General features: G+C 38.1%; 1 protein-coding gene across 7 annotated transcripts in view; it reads left to right on the top strand.

The window, feature by feature from the left end:
- The window catches only part of LOC131685914 (supporter of activation of yellow protein), a 71,670-nt gene that overhangs the window by 31,589 nt on the left and 16,573 nt on the right, over window positions 1–23,508 (top strand). For all 7 annotated transcript variants that reach the window (XM_058969939.1, XM_058969941.1, XM_058969940.1 and 4 more), the window contains exons 5-10: window positions 21,428–21,711; window positions 21,775–22,236; window positions 22,298–22,468; window positions 22,531–22,741; window positions 22,804–23,035; window positions 23,230–23,454. In XM_058969939.1, coding sequence (XP_058825922.1) covers window positions 21,428–21,711; window positions 21,775–22,236; window positions 22,298–22,468; window positions 22,531–22,741; window positions 22,804–23,035; window positions 23,230–23,454 — 1,585 coding nt within the window. The remainder of the gene's footprint in view (window positions 1–21,427; window positions 21,712–21,774; window positions 22,237–22,297; window positions 22,469–22,530; window positions 22,742–22,803; window positions 23,036–23,229; window positions 23,455–23,508) is intronic.

The following is a 23,508-nucleotide window of genomic DNA, read 5'->3' as shown; positions in this document are numbered from 1 at the left end:
GATCCGATATCCGTGCTCATGAAATAGTTAACACAATTATGAAATATTATTAATGAACTCGTGAACTGGTTCATGATTCCAAGTACAATAATCACGACCATGCTTGCCTACGAAATAAATCACAAAATTATAAAATATTCATGTATATGTGAACTAGTTCATGAATCCTAGTATAACAGCTACGACTTACCATTCGTGCTCGTGAAAAAGTTCACAAAATCAATAAATGTTATTCATGTATTCGTGAACTGGTTCATGATGCCTAGTATAATAGTTAGGTCTGACCATTCGTGCTCGTCAAATAGTTCATAAAATAATAAAGTATTATGGATTGCACTAGTTCATGATTCCTGGCACGTAATTTACGATCTATTTCGTGTGCTTGTAATATTTGGAATAAATTTGAAATTATTTTCAATTTTCACGTGAACTACAGTGAAGACCCTATTTTATCAGCCAAGTTGAATTCAAGTAAAACCTTTCCTGAGCTTATTTTTCTTATCCTAGAGATCCGAAATAATCGAAATTTTTTTTTTTTTTTAATTTTGCACTGGCAGACCCCCTTAAGGAAGTTTAAGCTAAATAATCAGGAAAGGTTATGAGGCTATATCTATGGACTGAGGAAGAATATTTAAAGAGCTTCGGTTTCTTAAAAAGAAAGAAAAATATATGTCCCGATTTTATCAATGTCCCCATTTTATCAGCCCAAAATTCACCAAGGGGCGGATAAAACGGGTCTTAAATGTATTTCACAAATTTTGGAGTATTCGTGGAATCACTTTTGTTTTATGCTCTTTTTCAAGAAATGTCCAACTGTTCAGTGTGTTGTTTGGACAGAAAACGAAAACTGCGTTGAGCCCCACAAATCGTGTTCATGATATATTTCACAGAATAAAACTGCTGATATCATGAACATGGTTGACATTACTCCACGTGTCAAATTCGAAAGCAAGCTCTAGAATAAAATATCACGATAACGTGAACAGAAATTTGGGAAATCGTGACTAAGATCCTGAAATCATTAACATGAATCGCACAACTCGTGACAAAAATGTCAAAAATCGCGACTAAGATGCTGAAATCATGAACATGAATCACTCTACTCATGACAAAAATATGATGATAACGTGAAAAGAAATTAAGAAATTCGCGACTAAGATCCTGAAATCATGATCATAAATCACGCCAGTCTGGCAGAAAAATCCGATACTAAACTCATGAATAATATAGCAAAGTAACGTCATGAACATCATGTGACTGGCGGCTGTGTATTCTCAAATTATGAACAAGAATCATAACAAAAACTAAACATGTCCAGGGAACAACAACATTAACCTAACCAAGCATTCAAATGTAACGCCATGTACCGTGAAGGCACATAATTCCGCGCATTTAAGGCATAAATAAATCTAAATTCGTTAAGAAAAATTAATCCAAATTTTTCATAGAATCATGATAAAATTGCTAGCCAGTGGGACCAATTGCATAACTCTAATGCAATTGGTCCCACTGGCTAGCAATTTTATCATGATTCTATGAAAAATTATAATAACAGGAGAATTTATGTAATTGTAATTGTAATGTAAGTGTTTTACACAAAAATTGCAAAAATGAAAGATGTGTTGTTGCACCAAATTCCGCGCATCATATACTGCGCTGATTGAAATTCCGCGCACAGGTGCTTCAAATTCCGCGCAGCGCATTATTTAGCAGGATTCCAACAAAAGTGGAAACTCATCTACATCTATTTGATTTTTTATGGACGTATTGTGCAAGAATACGATAAACTACCCGCATAGAATTTTTACTCAATTTTGAGGTAACGTTTGAATAAGGTTAACTTAGGTAACCGCGGTGAAGATAATTTCCATTGAACCACGGTAAAGAACCTATCCTTGGGATTGTTTTTTTTGCTACGTGTTCGAATTGTGGATTAATTCACTACATTTACATAATTAGCTTTAGATTGGATTGGTTTTTACAGTGCAGTTCCCTTTCTTTCTGTTCTTCGTCAAAAGTTTTTTTTACTTGCTCGTTTTTATCTGTTCTTCTTAAACTCGCTTTTAATTCAATCTCACTTCTCTTTTTTCTTTGTAAATTTCTTTCAATAATTTTTTCTTCATTGTAACCTCATCGAAATATTGCTCATAGACTAGTCGCAACAAACGATAATTATCCTTTCATATTGTATTGGGATTTACGTTTGCTGGTTTGTGACAAGTTTTATCAAAAAGGATTTTGGGATGTTGCCGGTTCTGCAGGTTCTGTAATCGAATCATATTCAGAATGAAACATCCAGAATTTGTTGAATGTTGCTTTTAAATCGCAGATTACCAATGAGAGAAGAACAACCTCTTTCCTTGGATACTGGGCGGATTACCGTTTCATCTATATTGTTAATTTCAGAAGGCTCAGAAATTGCTTCCAGTAACCGTTGAAAGCAGAAGTTTTGGAAGATTCGTGCTAAACCAAAGATATAAAAGAGTATAGGTCAGATACTCTTTTATCTCCTTGGTTTAGTTCGAATCTTTCAAAACTCCGGCTGAATGTTTGAAGACAGGTTTGGTACTCTTCCAGATATGTTTGTATCACTGAGAACTGACTTACAAGTAAAGTTTTCAACTTGTGTAAGAAATAACACTGGCGCTTTGAAATGACGACAGCAAGTAGCAACTTGTCACTGGTCGACGCTTCGATCGGCCAGCAAACGCTATATGGGTCTTGTGTGCAAACTTGGATACAATGGTGACTCACGCATGTAACCTGTTTGTGATGGTGATTTTCAACGTATTTTCATTTAAATGTTTACGCAGGTTTTTCGGGAAAGTTTGTTCTAGCTTATGTCTGTTATCTGTGTTTGAATGTCGCTGAAAGAAACCTTTTATCCATTACCTTTCCGTAGTTTTCGCAGCTCTATAGATGAAATGGTCGGTGTAAATTCAGGCCGGACTAAGTGACAAAATATTAATTTCGAGAAAAACGGGTGTATAGTTTGAATCTCAGCATCCTCTACGTTATAATTGGAAATTATGTTTTGCCATAATTCTTGTTTATGGTTACATATTTCAAATCAGGCAAAAATTGAATGTAGCTGAAGAAATTCTTTATCCAGTATTGTCATTATATCATTTGTTGATGTTTTGCAACTTAGTCCGGTCTGACCTAATACTTAATGACACATTCTTTCGTGACGTTACGATTTGACGAATATTCATTCGACAAATATGCTATAACTATCAAATAAACGCCTACATCAAAACTTATTACAGATTCAGAAAGTAGACAAAATTTCACGAAAGATTCAATCAACATTAACTGAATATACTGGAAGAGGATTGTGTTATGACCGATAATGTAACGTGACGTTACAACGCGTGACAAATTAGAACTTTCAATGTATTTCAATAAAAGTCAAATCATCAAATTCTACTATATTCAGCTTATGTTAATTGAATCTTTCGTGAAATTTTGTCTACTTTCCGAATTTGTAATAAGTTTTGATGTAAGGCGTTCATTGGACCAAGTTATAACATATTTGTCGAATGAAGATTCGTCAAATCGCTGGAAACGTCACGAAAGAATGTGTCTAATGTCCTTGCCGGACCATAAGCAATGCTTTTTGACGTTTTCTAGAGTGTATTATATGTTTTTATTTTTGGTCGTGACTACAGTTTATATGAGCGGAATTCACGGTGTCTTTGTCGAACAACTTTATTAAAAAAAATTTGGCATCTGTAAAACTTCGGGATATGAAAGAATGGACTTTTCCCTTTCATTTGAAAGTAAAATTAAAATATTCTGTCGGGGGGTCTAGAACAACTTTTTATTTTAAAGTTTTTTTTTATTAAAATCTAAAGTTTTTTAATGAAATTAATTCGCATTTTTGCTACTAATTGGTACTATAGACATTCAAAAAATCCTAAAAATGAGACTCTGATGAACAATCTCATTATCTACAACTTCGTAGAAAGCTATAAATCGATGTAAAATCACCCGAAAAGTTATTAAAATTTTATCAGTTTTTAGGTGTGCGCGGGGCCTATGGATTAAGAAATCGATTAACAAGGACTTACAAAAAATGTTGGGTTTAAATTAACAGTAAATTCAGATAAATTTCAATGTTTACCTACAAAGCCCCATTCTCAGCAGTCGCTGTTGTGCTATCTTATGACAAACTCCATTTTGGGGTAAACTGAGTTAGATATGCCACATTACTTGTTTGAAAAATCTCTACAAAGTGGCGTTTTCAGAATTTTGAAATTCTACTTGGTTACTTAGATATAGCGAGAAACATGATGAGAAATTGTGAGTTTTTTGCTTCAAATCACTGTATCTAGGGATTTGCTTAATTTATATTGAAGTTTTAGACGTTTTTATGTGTGAAAATGTCTGAGGAACACAATGGCATAAACATTTTCAAAAGAAAATTACACGAGTTGTGAGAAAAACACAGTTTTAGTTTTAAACTGGAAATAAAGCATATTTGGCAACACTGTAATCAAAAATAATATTTTTTTCTAGATTCTCTGACTCATTTCCTTCAAAATGCATTTCACCGATTGTTTATAGACCATATGAACACAAAGATATGAATAAAAGTTAAAAATTTATTATTTGTTTCTATGGAAAATTTTCCATGCACGATTATGACACGTCATACAAATTTTGTCATCAATACACGCCTATGACACGTGTGAGTGCGACTTTTGTTTACATTCATAGTTAAAAACTCGCAACATAGTCAACCGATCTTCGTAATATTTGAGAGATTAGTGCAGAATAGATAGAAGCATCAATTGTCTTCTTTGGATTGTTTATACCATTTATAAGTTTCATGATATTCAATCTCAAACTTTAAAAATCGTTTTTCTCGAAATGTGCTAAATGGCGCTTGTCATAAGATAGCACAACAGCGACGACTTGTGAAAAGGTGTTGTCCAAATTATTCGATAATATTATACCTTTTCAAGATGGTGATTAAAATAGTAACGGATTTTATCATGCCTTTTTCATTTCTTTTCTCGCTCTAGGAGATAGATAATGTAAACTAGAATGACTCTTCTTCCTGATACTATCCTGCCTGGTAAAAAAAAACAATTGGCTTAAATTCAAAGCTTTATATTTGATGTACTAAAGTGGACAGTTCGAGTTCTTGTAATAAATGACGGATTTTATTGCAATTTTGTGTTGAGAATCCTGTTTGTCCTTATCAACATTAAAAGAAAGATGATTGAAAGAGAAAAAAGCTCTTTGAGTTTTGGATCCATGTTATCTTTTGGGGTAGATTTAATTTCATCAGAATTTATAGATGAAGAGGTTTGCTTGTCCTCAAATTTTATTTCCAAATCGAACACACTTCACATAACCTTAGCAAAAAGAACAAAACAAAGTTTCATCATTCCCTTTAAGAGCAAATTCCGGAGTCGTTACTCGTTGAACACTGATCACAAAAGAAAACGAACAAGAAAATATCAGGCTGGACCATACATTCAGTAAATTCTCAAAGTAATACAAGCCTGTTTATTGAAGATTTCCCTCATAATATGGTATAAGAGCAAATACCACATATCAAGAAGACAGAGTTGCCAGTTCAGTTCAGAATCTGGAGACATTAACAGCAACACGACTTTCGGGTAAAGATGATACTTTCTATATCTACTTTTATATTGAGATCGCTATCTTAGTACAATAGACAAAACCTTTATTTCTCATTTACTATTGCGATTTCCGTTCAATGTACAGCGATTCCCAAAAGTTAACAAACTATAACATAAATCTCATTGAAATATTTTTCTATCCTTCATGAAACTGTCAATCAGGATTCTCAATCGAAATCAAATCAAATGACTGAATATCTAATCGAGTTTAATCAAATATAAAGTTAAAATTTAGACCAAATATATCCCACAAGATGCTAACGAGCAAAAAGGTTGATTCAAGATTACATCAAGCATACTCCAGAATGAGTGAAGAAATAAAAAAATAAGAAACAAATGTATCTGTGACAGAAAAAAAAAACTGTTTCATTTAGCTGTATTACCCAGCATCTTTCAAAAGAGTACTAATTTCGTTAAAATTTTATCTACTCTTCTCTATATCTCCTTGCTCCTAAAATATCATTGGTGCGCATAAAGCAGGAATCTGGAAATATGTTTTTTCCGCTTAAGGTTGCACAGAGAATGCGCAAAATTCGCAAACGAAAAAATCAGTTTTTTTCCACACCGTATGTCAGATCTTCATAAAAATCAATCAGCAGTACTGTAACAACATTCTATATACGCTGATTGATTTTTATGAAGATCTGACATACGGTGTGGAAAAAACTGCTTTTTTCGTTTGCGAATTTTGCGCATTCTCTGTGCAACCTTAAAGGTGGGACTTTGCTAGCAATCAGGTTCTTCTGTGCACACTGTTAAAATAAGGCAAACCAATTTTTTACAAATGAAAATGTTTTTGGAATAAAGCTTCTCAACCAATAGGCCCCGTAATAGAAATTGTCCATCAGATTCTCACTTTTGGTAAAATTTGAATGTCTAAAGTACTACCTATGGGCGAAAATGTGAACCAGTTTCATTGAAAACCTAAGTTTTCAAACGAAAAACTTTTAAATAAAAAGTTGTTCTGGAGCCCCCGACAGAATATTTTAATTTTACTTTCAAATGAAAGGGAATCTATCACATGCTGAAGTTTTAGCGATCCCTATTTTTTTTCGAATAAAGTTGTTCTACCAAACACACCGTGGAATTGGGTTCGCCTAAATTTAGTGCTCCTTTTTCCGCGCACTGTAATTTCAGCGATAATACCTATTTATAAGTGGTCTTATGAATTGTTATTTAACACGCTCTATTTATTTTGGTATTTACAAGTTTGAAAATGAAAATCAACCGTTTCGCTTCAAATTTGTTATACTGTCTACATTATGGTCTTAACACAATCGCTAAGGAAATATTCAAACACGGTGGCCACAAGAACGAGCGTTCTATTTTATTATTTTGCAGGTATATGAGCCGCCAGAAAAAAATTTGTTTTCTCAGTCGATACGGATAAATATAAGCACCATATGTGTATTGCATGTTCAATTATTTTAACAAGCCTGCTTCTGCAATTTGGCAAATAGTTCAGAGTGCGCGGAATTCTGAACTGTGCACAATTGTGTGCTTTCACGGTATATATTCGAGGTTTTTGAAAACACAAATAGTTTCATGAATACGAGGTTTTTTATTCACAATTTCAGAAACTTGGTCACGATTTTCGTGAATCGTTCAGTTCACCTTTGCTCATGAATTTATGAACGGATTTTTTCCGTGCAGACTATTTTATTCGTTATTTGGCCTACGATCAATGAAAGGTCGAATCGAGTGCCGCTTTTTCCAATGCACTGTTAGGGTCAATGCATGGAACAGAGCTATATAACAAAGGCTTCGCTAACAAATGTAAATAAAGATGTTTTTTGGAGTGATTACAGAATACCTAATGGTTGCGGAAATAAAAAATTAGGATAATTCCATTATTCGCGTATTTTTTCATAACATCGAAGCACTGTACGGAAACTCCGAGGAGTCATCAATTTGCTAGCATCGTTATACATAGGGATGAACGGGGTAATATGCACTCCAGAAACAAAGTGTACCCCTGCTCTTCTTAAAAGTGGAAGAAAATTTCTGAAAAAATCGATAGATTGGAAAACGCAGTCCGACATATAAACAAAAACGTGTTGGGCTGGTGTCATTTTTGTCGTTCATGTAATATGGTTTTTAAGACTATGAAGAAGAATAAAAAGAAATCAAAGAAAGTTCTCGTGACTTTGAAACACTGAGTAACACGTTTTTGAACATTCCACAAAATATGAAAATGTTGGTTAAACGACACCATTCATAAATTATCGTAAATAACATTCTGGAATTAAAATATGATATTTCTCTATGTGACGCGTATTACCTCCCTACGACTACAACATATCGTTAGTCACAAGAAGACAATGTGTTTAATGAAGCCACTTCCCTCTCAATACCAAGGCGAGAAAAAAAAACAAGACACCAATCGTCACGTCGGAACGATCGAATTCGTCAATTTTTCGTGCTTACAAAATTCGATACATCAGAAACAGTGCAAACAGAAAAGGGTTCGACCCGGTCATATCTACTTCCTCAGAAAAGTATCAGCCAATTACTTGCAAACATAAATGGGCACACGGGGTGGGAGCGAGCGCAATTGCGGCTGAAGAAACAGACACACGGGGGCAAAACGAATAATGATGAGGTATCTTTGTATGTTGCTTGTATGTATTGTAGTCTCGTTTCTGAATGCCTATCGATGGATGACCTAAACGGTGCTTGTTTCTACACCACCGTCATCACTCAAACTGGCAACCATCAGACGATCAGACAGACAAGCGGCACAGCACGCCCTGGGAGATGTGAATTAGACGATTCGATACATTGTCGGTTGAAAGTGTTGAGTTCGTCAATTTGAATTGGGATTTCGGGGGTGGATTGGGTCAACTTCTATCATGTAACCCTTGACTACTTCAGTGGCAGATGCCGCGTGTAATTTTTTTCGAACGGATACACTTGCAATCTTATGTAACGTACCGAAATTTTCTCTCGTCACTGCAATCGTTCGCAACCTTATGGTATGTCGACAGAGGCAGAGAGAATAAATTGTTCATGGAATGGTATGCTGCACAAGTGTTATATGTTTCACTTTTTACTCGGTATTATCTATACGACCTACTGCTTGCATGTAGCAGGAAGAAGTGCGAATTCGAGATACATCTGTACATAGTTTGTGGGCTCCAATGAACATCATTTCATTTTTATGCATTTGTGAAAATAGTTATCAGATAATTATAATTAAAATGTTTGGCTTATAAAATCGAGAGAATTATATTGCTCCAATAACTGGATTTTTTCATATTGGCATAGTAAACCCTATTCACCAAGTCGAAATGTGCACACGAAGCCAAACCAAGACGATATATTGTAGGGTTATTACTTGCACAAGGCCAACTGAATATGTCGATATTGCTGGTGTTCGCTGGGGAAAGAAGCCTCTATACATCTGCAAGTGCTGAATGCCGTAGCCTGCTATCCCATTGACTTGAAAGTTTACTTGAAAGTGTATACAGTGTAGATTCACGCATACACATTCATTGCACTCTGTGTTACTTTTCATGTATATGGCAACTCTTGCAAAGTTAGTGTCTTTTCTGCTGTTCGGCTCAATACAATCGCAAGCAGTCGACCATGGGTGCAAACTCAATCAAAATTCAGAGATGTATTAGTATTTAGCAAATTATGACGATTTTTCATAGAAAAAAATAAAAATTCATTAAAAAAAATCTGATGAATTTGATGAAATTACATTGCAAATATTTTTGTTGAAATTACTAAAAATATTAATTTTATGAAGATATACCCTCACTCTAGTTAGATGAATAAATTTTAACACATTGCAACAATGAACAGGCCACATTATATGCAACATCATCAAATAGCGTTGGAACAAATTTTCAAAGAATCAGTAGAACAACCACGCATTCTAACCAATACATCTGCGTACCAGCTACTTGACATACTCATAACATGTGAACAGACGACACAGCTCATTTATTCGCTAATTATAATTGCATGCAATGCAATAAACTCAACAATCACTGCAAGCGAAAAACGCCACATTCGGAAAGGAACCATCGCACTTCATGCACAAATTGCTCTGCTCTCGTCTGCTTTATTCTCCGAAACACGCTCTGTTCCTATCTCGCTGCGGCGCACGACCGATGACTCTCCTTCCGTTCCCGTTAATGCCATTTCGGGAGAACCTGTTTGCCCTACTACACACCCCATCCGATGAGGCGGGGGGGGGGGGGGGGGGGGTAACTTGTGAAAAATGAGGGGTCCAGTGAAACCATGTTATGTGACTACTGCGGACTATGAAAGCATTTTGCCAGTACATCAAGTGACATCCCGCCCGGGACATTCGGCAGCGAATGAGGGAAGGAATGTTGCTCGAATTATGCGCGTCACACGAATCTTATATGTAGCGTTTCACCAGAGCCGGTCCCGCAACAGAGTTAATAACCAACCAAACAAATATCGATATACGTATACCAAAGTCGGTAAGATCACAGTGAAGGAAGACCCCGGACCGTGTATGTTTATATGTAACCACCACACATGTTTATGCTACTTGTGAGTAGCTTTTTTTGCTTTATTCTTGTTCTCTCACTTTCACAACCTTTCTCCAGCATCGATAAGGAGATCGTTGCGGTTGGCATGCTCCAAAGGAAGGAAATCTGAAAAATTATTCAATTTTGCATCAATATGGACTGCACTCCTAATTGGTGTAGTCGGTCAAAATTACGTTTCCATGTTCAGCCACCATTTTTTAGCTATTTTTGGCAATATACTGCTTATGAATCGTTTTTTACGTTAAATAAAAAAATGAAACTGGTGTAGGTGTAATAAAACCATCCAACTCAGAAACACCGCAAATACTACTAATCTGAATAAGCAAATTCGTCTAGTAAGACAAACCAACTAAAAACCTACAGCGTTATGCATATGGAAGTATGCGAAGGCATTGGTTGCTATATAAATTTGCCAGATGGCACTGCTACATTCCACTTAGTAAAATCTTGTAGGTCTTATAATTGATATGTATCTTTGCTTGGTGCCATGAAAAAATGCAAATTCAAACGGTACACACTCGTTGCACGTGTGGGAGATTTTTAACATAGAGAATTGTTGACTTTAGTGGGATAAGGTATCATTCTAAAATACACGCATCAATCAATATACATTGTTCCACATAACGGGTGTCCCACATCAAATTGCATTACGGAAAAACGATGTGGAAAATAACCTAGTGGACCGATCCTTTTCAGACCTGCAGACTAGAGATGGTCGGGTTTCATTTTTTTCGAACCCGAACCCTACTCGAAGCCGAGAGCTTGAAAATTGAAAAACCCGAACCCGACCCGAGCCCGAAATATTAAAATTTGAAAAACCCGACCCCTGCCCGAACATTTTAAAATTGCAAAAGCCGAACCCGACCCGAACCCGAAAATGAAGATTTTGTAAAACCTGAGCCCGACCTGAACCGATAATGTCAAAATTTAAAAACCCGAACCCGACCCGAACCAGAAAATTTATAGTTCTAGAAACCCGAACTGAACATGACTTGTTAATACGGTTAATCAACCAAAGATTTTTAAATTTAGGCACCAAGCTGGATCCAAGGCTCATCCATAAGAATCATCCAAGGCTCATCCTTAATAATTATAGAATCACTCGAACCTGAAGTAGTACCATGCGTGACCAGTTATAACTGCCTATGGCAAAACGAATTACTGGCGAGAGAAATTGGCATTTATGTTTACTATTATTATACGTCGCATTTGTATTGTTATGAGATACTTATAAATCGTCGATATCTTAACCGGAAAGTAGGAAAAATCGGCGGCTAACGTATGGGCAACCTTGCCCGTCGTACTTAATCAAAATTTCTTTTTTTTTTATCGAAAACCATTTCTGCAAGAGTAATTTTATATAATTAATTACATGTATTAAATTAAGCACTGTCAATTGGCAAGTCGTATTCGGCAGTTTACACGACGTCACCCGCGTTACCGGTTGGTACGGTCAAACTTAAACTTGTGTCGAAGGGTGTCAATCAAGATTCCCTGACGCGTTCTTGATGCCACATCATTAGCTTGTACAGTTTGCGCGCCAGTTAAGATGCTTCGACATCTCCAGTGGAGTTTTTGGAACGACTCCAAACTTCTACAAATCTGCTCATGGCTTGAATAGAACACACAATATTTTTAAGATTAATTTCTTAAAATAGTGGAAATTCATGTATTTTCATGAAGGAGTCCGGATCATGCAACGGCCTAGCCCGGAGACAATCTGACAGAAAGTGCTTGTTTCATATTAGTGCCATCGTTGATAGACTGTCTGTACTTCCCGTAGATTTCTATTTGCTTGAACCAATATATTTTCCGACAAATTTACTTGTATTTGGTTTATTGATGATTGTCATGAAAAAAAATCGTATAGAGATTTTAGACGCGAAACACTTATTCAACATAGTGCTAGCTCTCTCATAGGTACTCATTTAAAAAAACGAAATGATTCGGACAGTTTGCGAATCTGATGAGATGAAATTTCATACATGAATTAAAAATACAACTGAGCATCAGAAAATATAACGAATTCTAGTGATTTAAAGTTGGTAAAATTTAGTACGGTTATATGTATTATCAATTCGTATCACGAAAGTAAAGTAGAGTAAATAAAGTTAATACTACAAAAAGAGCCTGGGTGTTGTGTTTAGACGCAAACAGCGTCAAGAAATGGTTGGGTGTGATCGGTTCAGAACCCGAACCCGACCCGACTCTGAAAATTCCAAATTCGAAAAACCCGAACCCGACCCAAACCCGAAAGTTTAAAACTTCAAAAATCTGGACCCGACCCGAACCCGAGAAATTTAAATTTGAAAACTCGGAACCCGACCCGAACCCGAGAAGTTTAAATTTACGAAACCCGAATCCGACCCTAAACCCGTCGGTTTCGGGTCGGGTCCGGGTTTTGGGCCCAAAAACCCGAGCCCGACCATCTCTACTGCAGACAATAAAATATAACCCATTATTAGTAAGCTTTTAGCATATTTATTTCATTCAACTTCAATACCATATCCGCACGCTCGCACCTTACGTTTAACTTCACTCATTAGGTTCTATACAACATCTGGCTGCAGCTTCTTCTGTACGGAAACCCACTTTTTCTTCATGGCTTCCTCAGATTTGACCTCCTTGGGATGCTTCCGTAGCGCCTACTTCATAATAGCCCAGTATTTTTCGATGGGCCTTAGATCCGGTATGTGTGGATGCCCTCAAGGTAGTGTGCTGTCACCATTTCTATGGAACCTTGTTGCCGATGGCTTGTTGAGGAAACTTAATTAACTTGAGATTCTGACATATGGTGGTTTCGCCGATGATTATCATATTATGATCACCAGTATTTGCATTAACACACTTTTTGATTTGATGCAACAAACTGATGAAGTGTTGTTGAACAATGGTATCTTCATGTTGGATCAGTTAATCCAAATAAAACATCATTGCAGTTTTTTACTCTGAAATTATTGTCGCAGATCAAGTTAAGTACGTTGTGGTAATTCTTGGCTCAAAACGTAATTGGACAGCTCACATCGATTTCAGGATCAGGAAAGCTTGCGTGGCCTTCGGCCAATGTAAACGGGCCTTTGGCAAAGGATGGTCTTGATGGCGATGACTGGTGCATTCTCGACAACACCTACTGTAGCTCTGTAACAGTTTCTTATGCATACCGTCTTAACGTTACTGGGCTCTGGAACAGTAACCCAATAGATCGTGCAACTAGCCACAGAAGACTGTGGCCCCAAATGGTTACTTGGGATGAGTTTATACTTCCTCCCAGCGACCTTACACTCACATGTAGTTTTCCTTTTAAAACTTCCAATGTGAGAATTCCTCTTCGCGAGGAATGGCTGGATGGTGCGTCAACGTAAAGCGTACGTAACGGTTCTTTGTTGGAGGGCCGTGCCGGTGCTGGTGTCTATTGTCGTGAAATGAGAATTAACTAATCTCATTCGCTTGGTAGATACTGCATCGCATTCCAAGCAGAAACCTTTGCGATTCTGTGTGGCGTACAATCAGCATTTCAACAGGGAATTTGCGGTAAACGAATCTATTTTTGCTCTGACAATCAGGCAGCCCTGAATGCACTTAGTTCGGCAGATTCGATATCCAAATTAGTAATCGTATGTCGAAGTCAAATGCTATCTACCTTCTATGGGTAGTCGGTCATTCCGGTATTACTGGAAATGAATGGGCGGACGAATTGGCTAGAGCTGGTGCTGCGACTGACTTTGTTGGTTCAGAACCAGTTCTATCACTGTCGATAAGTTGGATAAAGCTCAAGATTCGCTCTTGGGCTGCATCTGAACAACCTACTATTGCGTTCAAACAAAGATTTTCCAGCAGGATGTAAGTCCGAAAATGTCAAAAAATTTATGCATTTTTTTCAAGCACTGTCAGGGCACTGACTGGACATTGCAAACTTAATTATCACATGGCTACTATTCAGCGCGCTGAGTATTATTCATGTGATCTTTGTGAATCTGATTACGGAACATCATATCATTTGATATGCAACTGCCCTGTAGTAATGCAATTGCGTATCCGGATTTTTGGGTCTCCAAAGCTAAAACTCAAGGATATGGTATTGTTTCTAACCCAGTGTGGTAAAGAGCTATAGTTTAAGCTGTTTTTGAATGACAATATCTCTTCGGGGGTGTTGATATATCCGCTTACTGTTAAAATAAAAATTCTAAATCCCTCCGGGATCGGAAGTTTTGTTCCTGCTAACACCTGCAGATCGTTCAGCATCGTTCCGGGAGTGTAGAATATTCTGTTTCAATTGTTCTGTGTTGTTTGCCTTACCCCTAACATTATCGCTTCCCCAATCCTTTCCATCAGGAAATGATGAAAATACGATTCTTGGCAAGGCACAAATCTCCGATCAACATGGGGAACGTGCCATTTGAGCCAGACGGTATTGATTCCTGATAGATCCGTTGTGTTTGTGCGGGGGGCGGGGGGTTCATGTCCCTGGGTACGTTGGCTTCGTATCACTCCAAGACAACATTTGAATAGTGGCACGAAGCTAGACTCGGCCAGAAGATCGTAAGGTTCTTGTGTTGCTTCAACAGAGGAAGCAGACGTTTCTGTAGACACTTCTTGAGGTGGATCTCCCCGTTTACATTCCCGGTAGTCACGAACGACGGACTCCGTTTGCCACACGAGCAGATCGCTTGCCAAATCGCATATTTATTAGCAAACTTTGAAAGTTTCTGCTTCCTTACTTCCTCCGAAACATCCGAAAGTTGTGCTGGGCGGTGAAGAACAGTAGCCCCGGAAGCTGCCGGAAGTCCGCCTTGACGTAAGTTTCATAATCCATGGTGAGACAATGAAGCTTCGTCAGCGTTTTGGTGTACAGTTTCCGGGTCCGTGACTTTCACACCGTAATTTGCCGTTTGTCACGATTTGGAGCCTTCTACACTTTGTACGTATGCAGCCCCTCCTAGTCCTTGGTTCGCTGAACGAAAGATTTGGACAGATTCGACTTTTTGGCCACATCCCTGACCAAAGCATTAGGATTTCGCTTAAACGCTTTTACTACAAGTTTGTGGTCCCGTGACGGCGCCGGTGGTTGAGAGGTAAGCGTGACCGTCACTCATTCCAATTGACCTGGGTTCAATCCCAGCCGAGGTCCTTGCGATTTTGCTAAGGTGAAAAAATCTGTGGTCACGTCTTCCTTCGGAAGGGAAGTAAAGCCGTTGATCCCTGGTCCATGAGTTGATGGATCGATATCTAGTCCAGATAGTGGAGTCACCTTTCTGGCGTCGGTAAAAAAGAAGTAGAATCCAACTTCTATACTCGCTAACAAATATCCTCCTCCCGTGATACTGGTGGAGTGCGCAGTAGTATATACGGCCCCTAGCAAAAGCAATTATCAGACTAACATTCCTTCCTTTTCCTTCCGCGATCTAGGTTCGGGCCTGGCCGGCGCCGGTATTGATCAATAAGCAATTTTGGATTACCAAGAGTTGCACATTGAAAGATGTTTCGCTACTCCCAAGCATAATTATCTACTAATTCCTTATGCAACTTCAGCTAGTCCAGATGGATAACGGAGTATCAGCCAGGGGTGGTCGCACATGCTCAAGCTTTACTACACGCTTGTGGTCCTGATCACTAATAATAGCACATCCATTCTGACCGCATTTCTCCTTCCCTTCGATGCTCAGAGTTTATTATTTTTAATTTTTTTTTCTATTTGATTATATTGTTTTGCTTGCATTACATTTCAAAATCATTTTCAAAATTTTGTTCTGAATCCTTCCTAGTAGCACAGCAATTTGCTCAAATTGGCACTGCATATAGCATTATCAGTCTAAATATTTGTTTGCAAATTAATAGTTTGTTCTTTCGGCAGAGCCTAGCATTCCTGTTTATAAGAGGGTATAAACATTTTATATATCTTGCATTTTGTTTGGATTCCTTCAATGTGATCCTTAAATGTGAGTTTTTTATCGTAAATCAAACCCAAGTATTTAACTTGATCCGACCACGTTAAACTCAAACAATTAAATTTAATAATATGGCTCTGATGTTGTTTAAGAGAAGAAGCTCTTGGCTTATGTGGAAACACAATCAAATGTGTTTTTGCCGCATTAGTAGAAATTTTCCAGTTTTTCAGGTAATCATTGAAAATATTCAAGCTTCGTTGCAGTCGACTGCAGATGATTCGAAGACTCCTACCCGTGGCAGAGATGCTAGTATCATCACAGAAAAATGACTTTTTACAGCCTACGGGTAGCTTCGGAAGATCAGAGGTAAAAATATTGCAAAGGATTGGTGCGACGCTTGACCCTTGAGGGACGCCTGCTTTAACGGGTAGCTTATTACGCAAATTGGAAAATTGAAATCCCACATTTTAACAAACAATCCTTTGTGCCAAACAATGTTGAAACCTTTTTCGATGCCTAGAAGAGCACTCCAGTGGAATAGCCCTCTGAGATATTTGCCTTTATCTTGTTAGTTACTATCACAAGTTGCTGAGTAGCTGAATGTCCAATACGAAATCCAAACTGCTCGGGAAGAAAAATAGAATTCTCTTTGATATGTGTAATCATTCTAGTTAGGATGATATTTCCAAATAATTTACTAACAAAAGAATGTAAACTAATTGGTCGATACCTAGATGCTTCTGCTGGATTTTTATCTGGCTTCAGAATAGGAATAACCTTGGCATTTTTCCATCTTTCATGAAAGTATGCTAATTCAAAACATTTGTTGAATAAATATCTCTCGGGAAGGTTTTTAAGAAGAATGTTGAAAATTCCATCATAACTTGGAGCTTTCACATTTTTTATCTTTTTCATGATAAATTTGATCTCATCATAGTTTGCTTGAACGATCTCGTCTAGAGACAATACTTGATTTGAAACATTTTCATATTTTTGTTAGACTTCGTTTTCATTAGGACTCACAACGTTTAGATTAAAATTATGAAACTGCTGAGCAAATTTTCAAGCTTTTTCTTCGTTTGTTAGAAGTATGTTGTCACCTTCCTTCAAAGCTGGAGTTGGTTTCTGAGGTTTCCAGAAAAGTTTAGAATAAGGCTTGATTTATTCAACCTCTTTCGCAAAATTTTCATTTCTTAATAGTGTCAATCCATGCCTAATTTCTTTTTGTAGATCCTGATACATACATTTCATAACAGGATCACGAGAACGTTGATATTTGACGTCTTCGAACATTATTCAAGCGAACCAGAAGTTGAAGATCGACGTCAATAATAGGAGTATTATTTTTTATATTTGTTGTTGGTACTGATAAATTTCTAGCATCATCTATAGAATCACTTAAATTTTGTAATGTGTCAGCTTTATTTTGTAAATCATGATCATGATTAAAATTATTCTCAATATAAGTTTGTACCTTTCCCAATTCGCTTTATGATAATTAAACACTGAGCTAATGTAATCAATAAGCATATGTAATCAATTAGCTAGAAATGGACTTTGATCTGTCAAAATGAAATCAATTATTGATGGATTCCTTACAGACGAATAGCACGAAGGTCCATTCTGGAACAAAATTGAATAATAGCCAGCAGAGCAATTATTAAAAAAGTAGCATTGAGCATTATTCCAGGAACGGTGTTCAGCGTTTATAGCACCGATTATGAAGCATTTCGACCGATTTCTTGTAAGTTTTTGTGAGTCACCTCTCAAGAAATGAGTTTGCTCGCCATTGAAAAGGAAAATACGCTGCAGCTATAAAAATGATACCAAGATCGGTTTCAACTTCGATACCCAAACTCTCGCTCACCTTGGTGTCAAGAGACGGTCTGAGGCAATGTTTGATCCTGCGATTAACCTCTGCCGAATCCAACATTTCGATCAAATCGATGAATAACAAAATAAGAGTTACTCTTATATATATTCTCAAGAAGTTGAAAAATTAATCTTCGCACGTTTTTAATGAACGAGCATTTCAATTTAATAAATTTAACTGATTATTTAAAGTCATTATTAAACTTTAAATTCATTACCATTTTTGTTAGCAAATTCCTATCCAGCTTTAAAAGCTTCAAACATGGAGGTAGAATTTAACATTGCAATAATCAGCTGTAGCACAGATTCCTGCAAGAAATTCAATGTTTCTTCCGTTACACTACCTAGATCCCTTGGATCAAAGGAAGCGATGTGTGCAAAGGAATTTGAAGGCGTGGTGACCGTTATTTTGTCCGTGTTATTGAAGCATAAGATAGAACACCCTTGTATAGGTAGAGAAGTTGTTAATCTATTTTGAAACGGATTAACACGTTTAAACTTGATTTCTTGAAGTGTACCTGAAGAAGTAGGTAAATTTTGTATTTGTTGTTTCTGTTGCTTCGAACGAGAATTTATAGTTTTTTTCTCGAATAGGACAAGCCCAGAAATTCGATTTATGGGTTTCGCTACAATTAGCGCATTTGAAAATGTTTGTGGTTTTTCACTGGACAAGTATCTTTTGTGTGCGATTTATCTCCGCAGATCATTCATTTGGAATTTCAAATGAAAATTGTTTGTGCTGTGCCCAAAAGCCTTGGCATCTGCGACACTGGGTTAGATTTTGAATTCTGCCCCCATGTCGTCTATAATGTTCCCACTTTACTTGCACGTAGAACATAAAACGTGGAGTAGTCGTTTGTGGTCAATCAAGTCCTCCGCTGTAACTCCATTCTAACTGACATTCTCCTCTTCGGCCAATCTGAAAAGAAACTTTCACATCCGCTCAGTTCGAAAGGCTTCAAAGTCGGAGATCATCACTGTTATCGGCGAAGGTGATCGCTTTTTCTTCTCATTGGCATTATGCACAATGCGAGGAAATTTACAAATTTCGTCAGCTTCACGTTTGGATAAAACATGGAATGAGTTGCTGCAATCAATTAAATTTTTGGGTGGAGAAGTTACCATTTTTCGTTTATTTCTAATATTTGGCGCATGGCCTTTCTGGGAGGACCCAGACATTTTTTAAGCTGAATTATTCTTGAAAAATGTTTTAGTCTTGCAAAAAACTGATTGAGTAGAATAAGTATGTAGTCTTAAGTAAGACTGATCGTCGAGAAATAGAGGTAGTGTTGAGAAAGACTGATCGATCGACAATATTGGTAGTCTTCAAGAATACTGTTGCTGTTGGAAAACTCTAGGTAAACCAGGCGCAATCAAGATTTGTGACCGGTTCGAACGAAGGTTCAAGCCGGTATGGGATATTAACCCTAAAAAAGGCAAGGAGTCTCAGAGGCATTACAGTTCTCTCGTTTCTTGTAATTAGGAATAAAAATGATTGAGCTTTATCGAACTTGTCGATTCTCTCATTAATAAAACGACAAAAAAGAAGTTTTCGATTTCATTGGGTCTAAGATCTAAGACATATCTTATATGCACTATGAGCTGACCTGAAAGCCCTGGAGTCATCACGCTGACGTCGGTTCCAAGCTCTTCTCATATCTTTCTTCATTGTTTCAAATTCAGCTCTCCACCAAGAGGTTTCCATAGTCGATTTTACAGTACAAAACGGACAAGTTTCTTCGTAGGCTGCTACTATGAACCAGTTTCTCGAATCCGCAACGTCATGCAAGTTGTCTAGTTAACTAATTGTTGGATAATTTTGATGATATTTAGTCGCCAAGTTTTCCGAAAAGAGGTCCGAGTTTATAGATTTAGGTTTACGATATGTTACCACATTGAGGGTCGCATCAGTATGATCGAAAAATATGTATTGATGATTGGATAGAGACGGTTTAGTTTCATTTAGAATTTACTAATTTCCAAGCTTATGTGAAACTCTTTCAGAGCAAAACGTCACGCCTAAATCCTCCTCTCTCCCAGACCTCGCAAAAGTTGGTCGGTTTCTTACATTCAGAATATGTAAATTTGTATTACTTATGAGCTCCTTCAGTTCAAAGCCTCTCAGATTGAAGTCTGAGCTGCCCCAAACGATGTAATGAACATTTGCATCACTGCCCATAATGAGCGAAAGTCCTTTTCTGCTCCAATATGATTGGACGCTTTTGAAATTATCAGAAGGTGATGACTCGTTATGCGGAACATATGCCGAACAATACTTCCTTTCCCCCTTTTTTCTCAGTTTATTTGACACGGCTCAACGCATGAGCATAATATTTTACATTATTTTTTGTAAATATAAATATTATAATAATAGCATCTTGTTGACGCATCTTGCTACTGCGTGTTGAGATCCTTTTCCTTGGCGGCGAAGCGTTAGCTGCGTTGTGCGCCGCATCTTGGGGTTCATTTGGTCTATCTTCTTTCACGTTATCGTACTCGTCCATGACCCGTCTTCGTACAGTACTGGCACGTAAGAGTTTGCCCTGAGTGCATAATCATTGTTGTCTGATTAATAGGAAACATCATTGTGTGATAACACTGATGGTTATGTATTATGGAATTATTGGTCACACGCATTCTCACCATACGAACACCGTTAGGAATGCCCGGGATAAATTTCCTGCATGTAACGGAGTCTACTTCTCCAAATCTTTGCATGAATATTTTAATTACGCGGGTAATTTTGATTTTTCCAAAAGGTTTTTTGAAAATCAGCTCTTTCGGTTTTTATAGAAATTGTACAAACTTCAAAATTGATATTAAATTGGTGAACATTTGTTCAATTGATGAATGTAATCATGGTGATATTCCGTTCAATACAAAGAAAGTTACTAGCTTCCAAAACCTTTCACTCTTGTTTTATTCGATATATTGTAAACTAAGTCATCGTCACGATAAAATTTACTTGTGAGTCGTTATCGCGTAAAGCGCAACAGGGTTGAGATTGACAGTGTTTGTCTATGACATTTAACACTGCGGCGAGCAGCAAGACGGTCTTCGCGCTGTTGACGAAAGGATGTAGACCTTTGATAATTTACCATATTGGTTGGGCTTTTGGTTGGACGCCACGCCCTGGAATCCGGTATCAATTCGGTTTACATTATTTGTGTCAGTGTAGCCCACAGAGCTGTTCGATTTGGGTTGTTAGCGGATGGAACTTGCGGCTTTCCAAAATTTGGACTCCAGAAGTCAGTAGCTGGATGGTTTGTTCGCAACTCCAGAGGTTAATGACGTTAATTGTTCTAAACCTGGTTTTAAAGTTAAGCGTACGTGGAGAAGTAGATTCTTAGGATCGTTGTCGGAGGTCGATAAACAATTGATTGTTGCATAAAACTATTATTGCTAATACGAAAATCATTACCACCGTAGTTGCATACTTAAGCCTTAATCAACCCTCCTCTTCTCTCTACTCTATCACTAGGACATGCACCGAAGAAAGCTGCAACTGACGCCCTTCCCAGGTCACAGCAACAGCTCCCTGCAACTCTTCGAAGAGGACACCCGGATGAGTGGAGATTTTAATTTCACCACACCGATGCGATTGATCAGTACCGCCGGTGGACCCAACGATGAATCCCAGAGTTCGTATCTGAGCAGTACCAGCGTAACAATGGACAATAGTTTGACGCTGCAAACGATTCTCTCAACCACCGGTAGTAGTGCCAGAAAGCCAAAGGCGAAAATGGAAGTTGGAGACGTGAATGGGTTCGTTTATTTTCTCCTAATCGTTTTGAATTGTTTTTAACCAGATGTAATTCGATTTTACAGACGAACGGAATTCTCAGTGGAAATGATTGCGGAGTACGAATGGCCTCAACCAACGGTGGCTAATCCACGGTGTCATGGAGACGCATACATGATTCAAGAACAGATCGCCGAGTATCTCGGAGTGAAAAGTTTCAAGCGAAAATATCCGGATCTAATGCGAAGGCCCGTGGACATGGAAGAGCGAAACTACATTATGGAGCAAGGTTTGGCGTCGGAGAAGATGTGCGATCTAGGCTTGACTGCCGTGTACGCTTCCGAAATTCTGGACATCATGTGCAACGACTATCCGGAGAAATACGAAGAATACAAACGGTACCAGCGGGAAAAACTGTACCGCGATCGGCAGAAATACCTACGGACAGCTGTGGCGGCTATTGCCGCCGAAGGCGTCGACCGAAGTCAGTTACAGAAGGAACGAGCGATTCGGTCGGCTTCCAGTTGGAATTCCATGATGAACAAAGAGTAAGTTTCTACTGTTTTCCTAGTGTTTTCTGAGAACTAAGTATCCCTTTTATAATTTTAGACGGAAGGAAACTCGTCGGTATTGTATGGATCTTCAAACGTATGTGGTGCAGGTGCCTCGGGAGCAGCGGTTACAAACGATGCCTGTTGACCAGGCTAGTCATTATCCGGTAGCCTTAGTCCCGGGACAATTTTCCGAATACCACAGGACCTACACGCCGGAAGAACTTGCGTAAGTTGACATTAAATGCTTTCTCTTGCAACGCTAGCTCACCATTGACCTAACCTTTCCAGGTGCTATCCGATCAACACTGCCCTGTTGGATCCAACACAGTTGAAGAAAATCCTACGCTCGGATCAGTATAAACAACTGCTGGCCGAAGTTGCCTCGGAAAGTGATAGTGGAAGCAGCAGCAGTGATGACTCCAGCAGTGATAGTGAAGAAAGTGATACTGAGAGTTCGAACACTGATGATGATTCTAGCAGTGGCTCAGAGGACTCTGAGGTTTGTATTATAAATACGCCAATCAGTGTATTTTAACTGATCGATTCGTGTCCGATACGCAGGATTCCGAAGTGCCATTAAAGTGTTCACCGACGAGACCTCCTATAAGCAGCAGGTTGCAACCAATTGCTCCGCCAAAGACACCAACTAGCACGACTGCGGCACCTAGGATGGAAGATAAGAGTAAATCGCAACTAAATCCATATCTATGTGCCGTCTGTCAGGGAGCGCAGAATAAAAATCAACTGAATAAACCGGAACGATTTGTTCGATGTTCGGTGTGCAGGCGGAGAGGTTCGTATTTTCTTAATGCACGATTATGGTTGCTCAGAATTTTCTCATATTTTCTCATGCGGAGTTTACAATTCGTAAAAAATAGTTCACGTTTTGATAGAAAAAGAAATAGTATGCTGTATCGGAATAGACAACAGATTTATTGATCATAATTCAATACATGATTGAGAATGTCTAATTTTCTTCCGTTCCAGCACATCCATCCTGCATCGACATGTCGGCCAAGATGTTCAAACGTGCTCTCGAGTATTCGTGGGAATGCTCAGAATGTAAATCCTGCCAAAAGTGTCACCGACGGCCGAACACTGCTTCGACGACGGAAACCTCAACTGCCGGCAACAGCGGGAAAATGGTGTTCTGTGATCAGTGTGACCGAGGATATCACCTGACCTGCATCGGTCTGCGTAACGTACCCAACGGTAGGTTCAGGTTTGATGAAATACTACGCTCTGCAGTTCCTTACATTGTTTTTT

The sequence above is a fragment of the Topomyia yanbarensis genome, chromosome 2, assembly GCF_030247195.1.
Source record: "Topomyia yanbarensis strain Yona2022 chromosome 2, ASM3024719v1, whole genome shotgun sequence".
NCBI lineage: Eukaryota > Metazoa > Arthropoda > Insecta > Diptera > Culicidae > Topomyia > Topomyia yanbarensis.
Note: the sequence above shows the minus strand (reverse complement) of the source record. Positions and strands in the feature narration are given on the sequence as shown.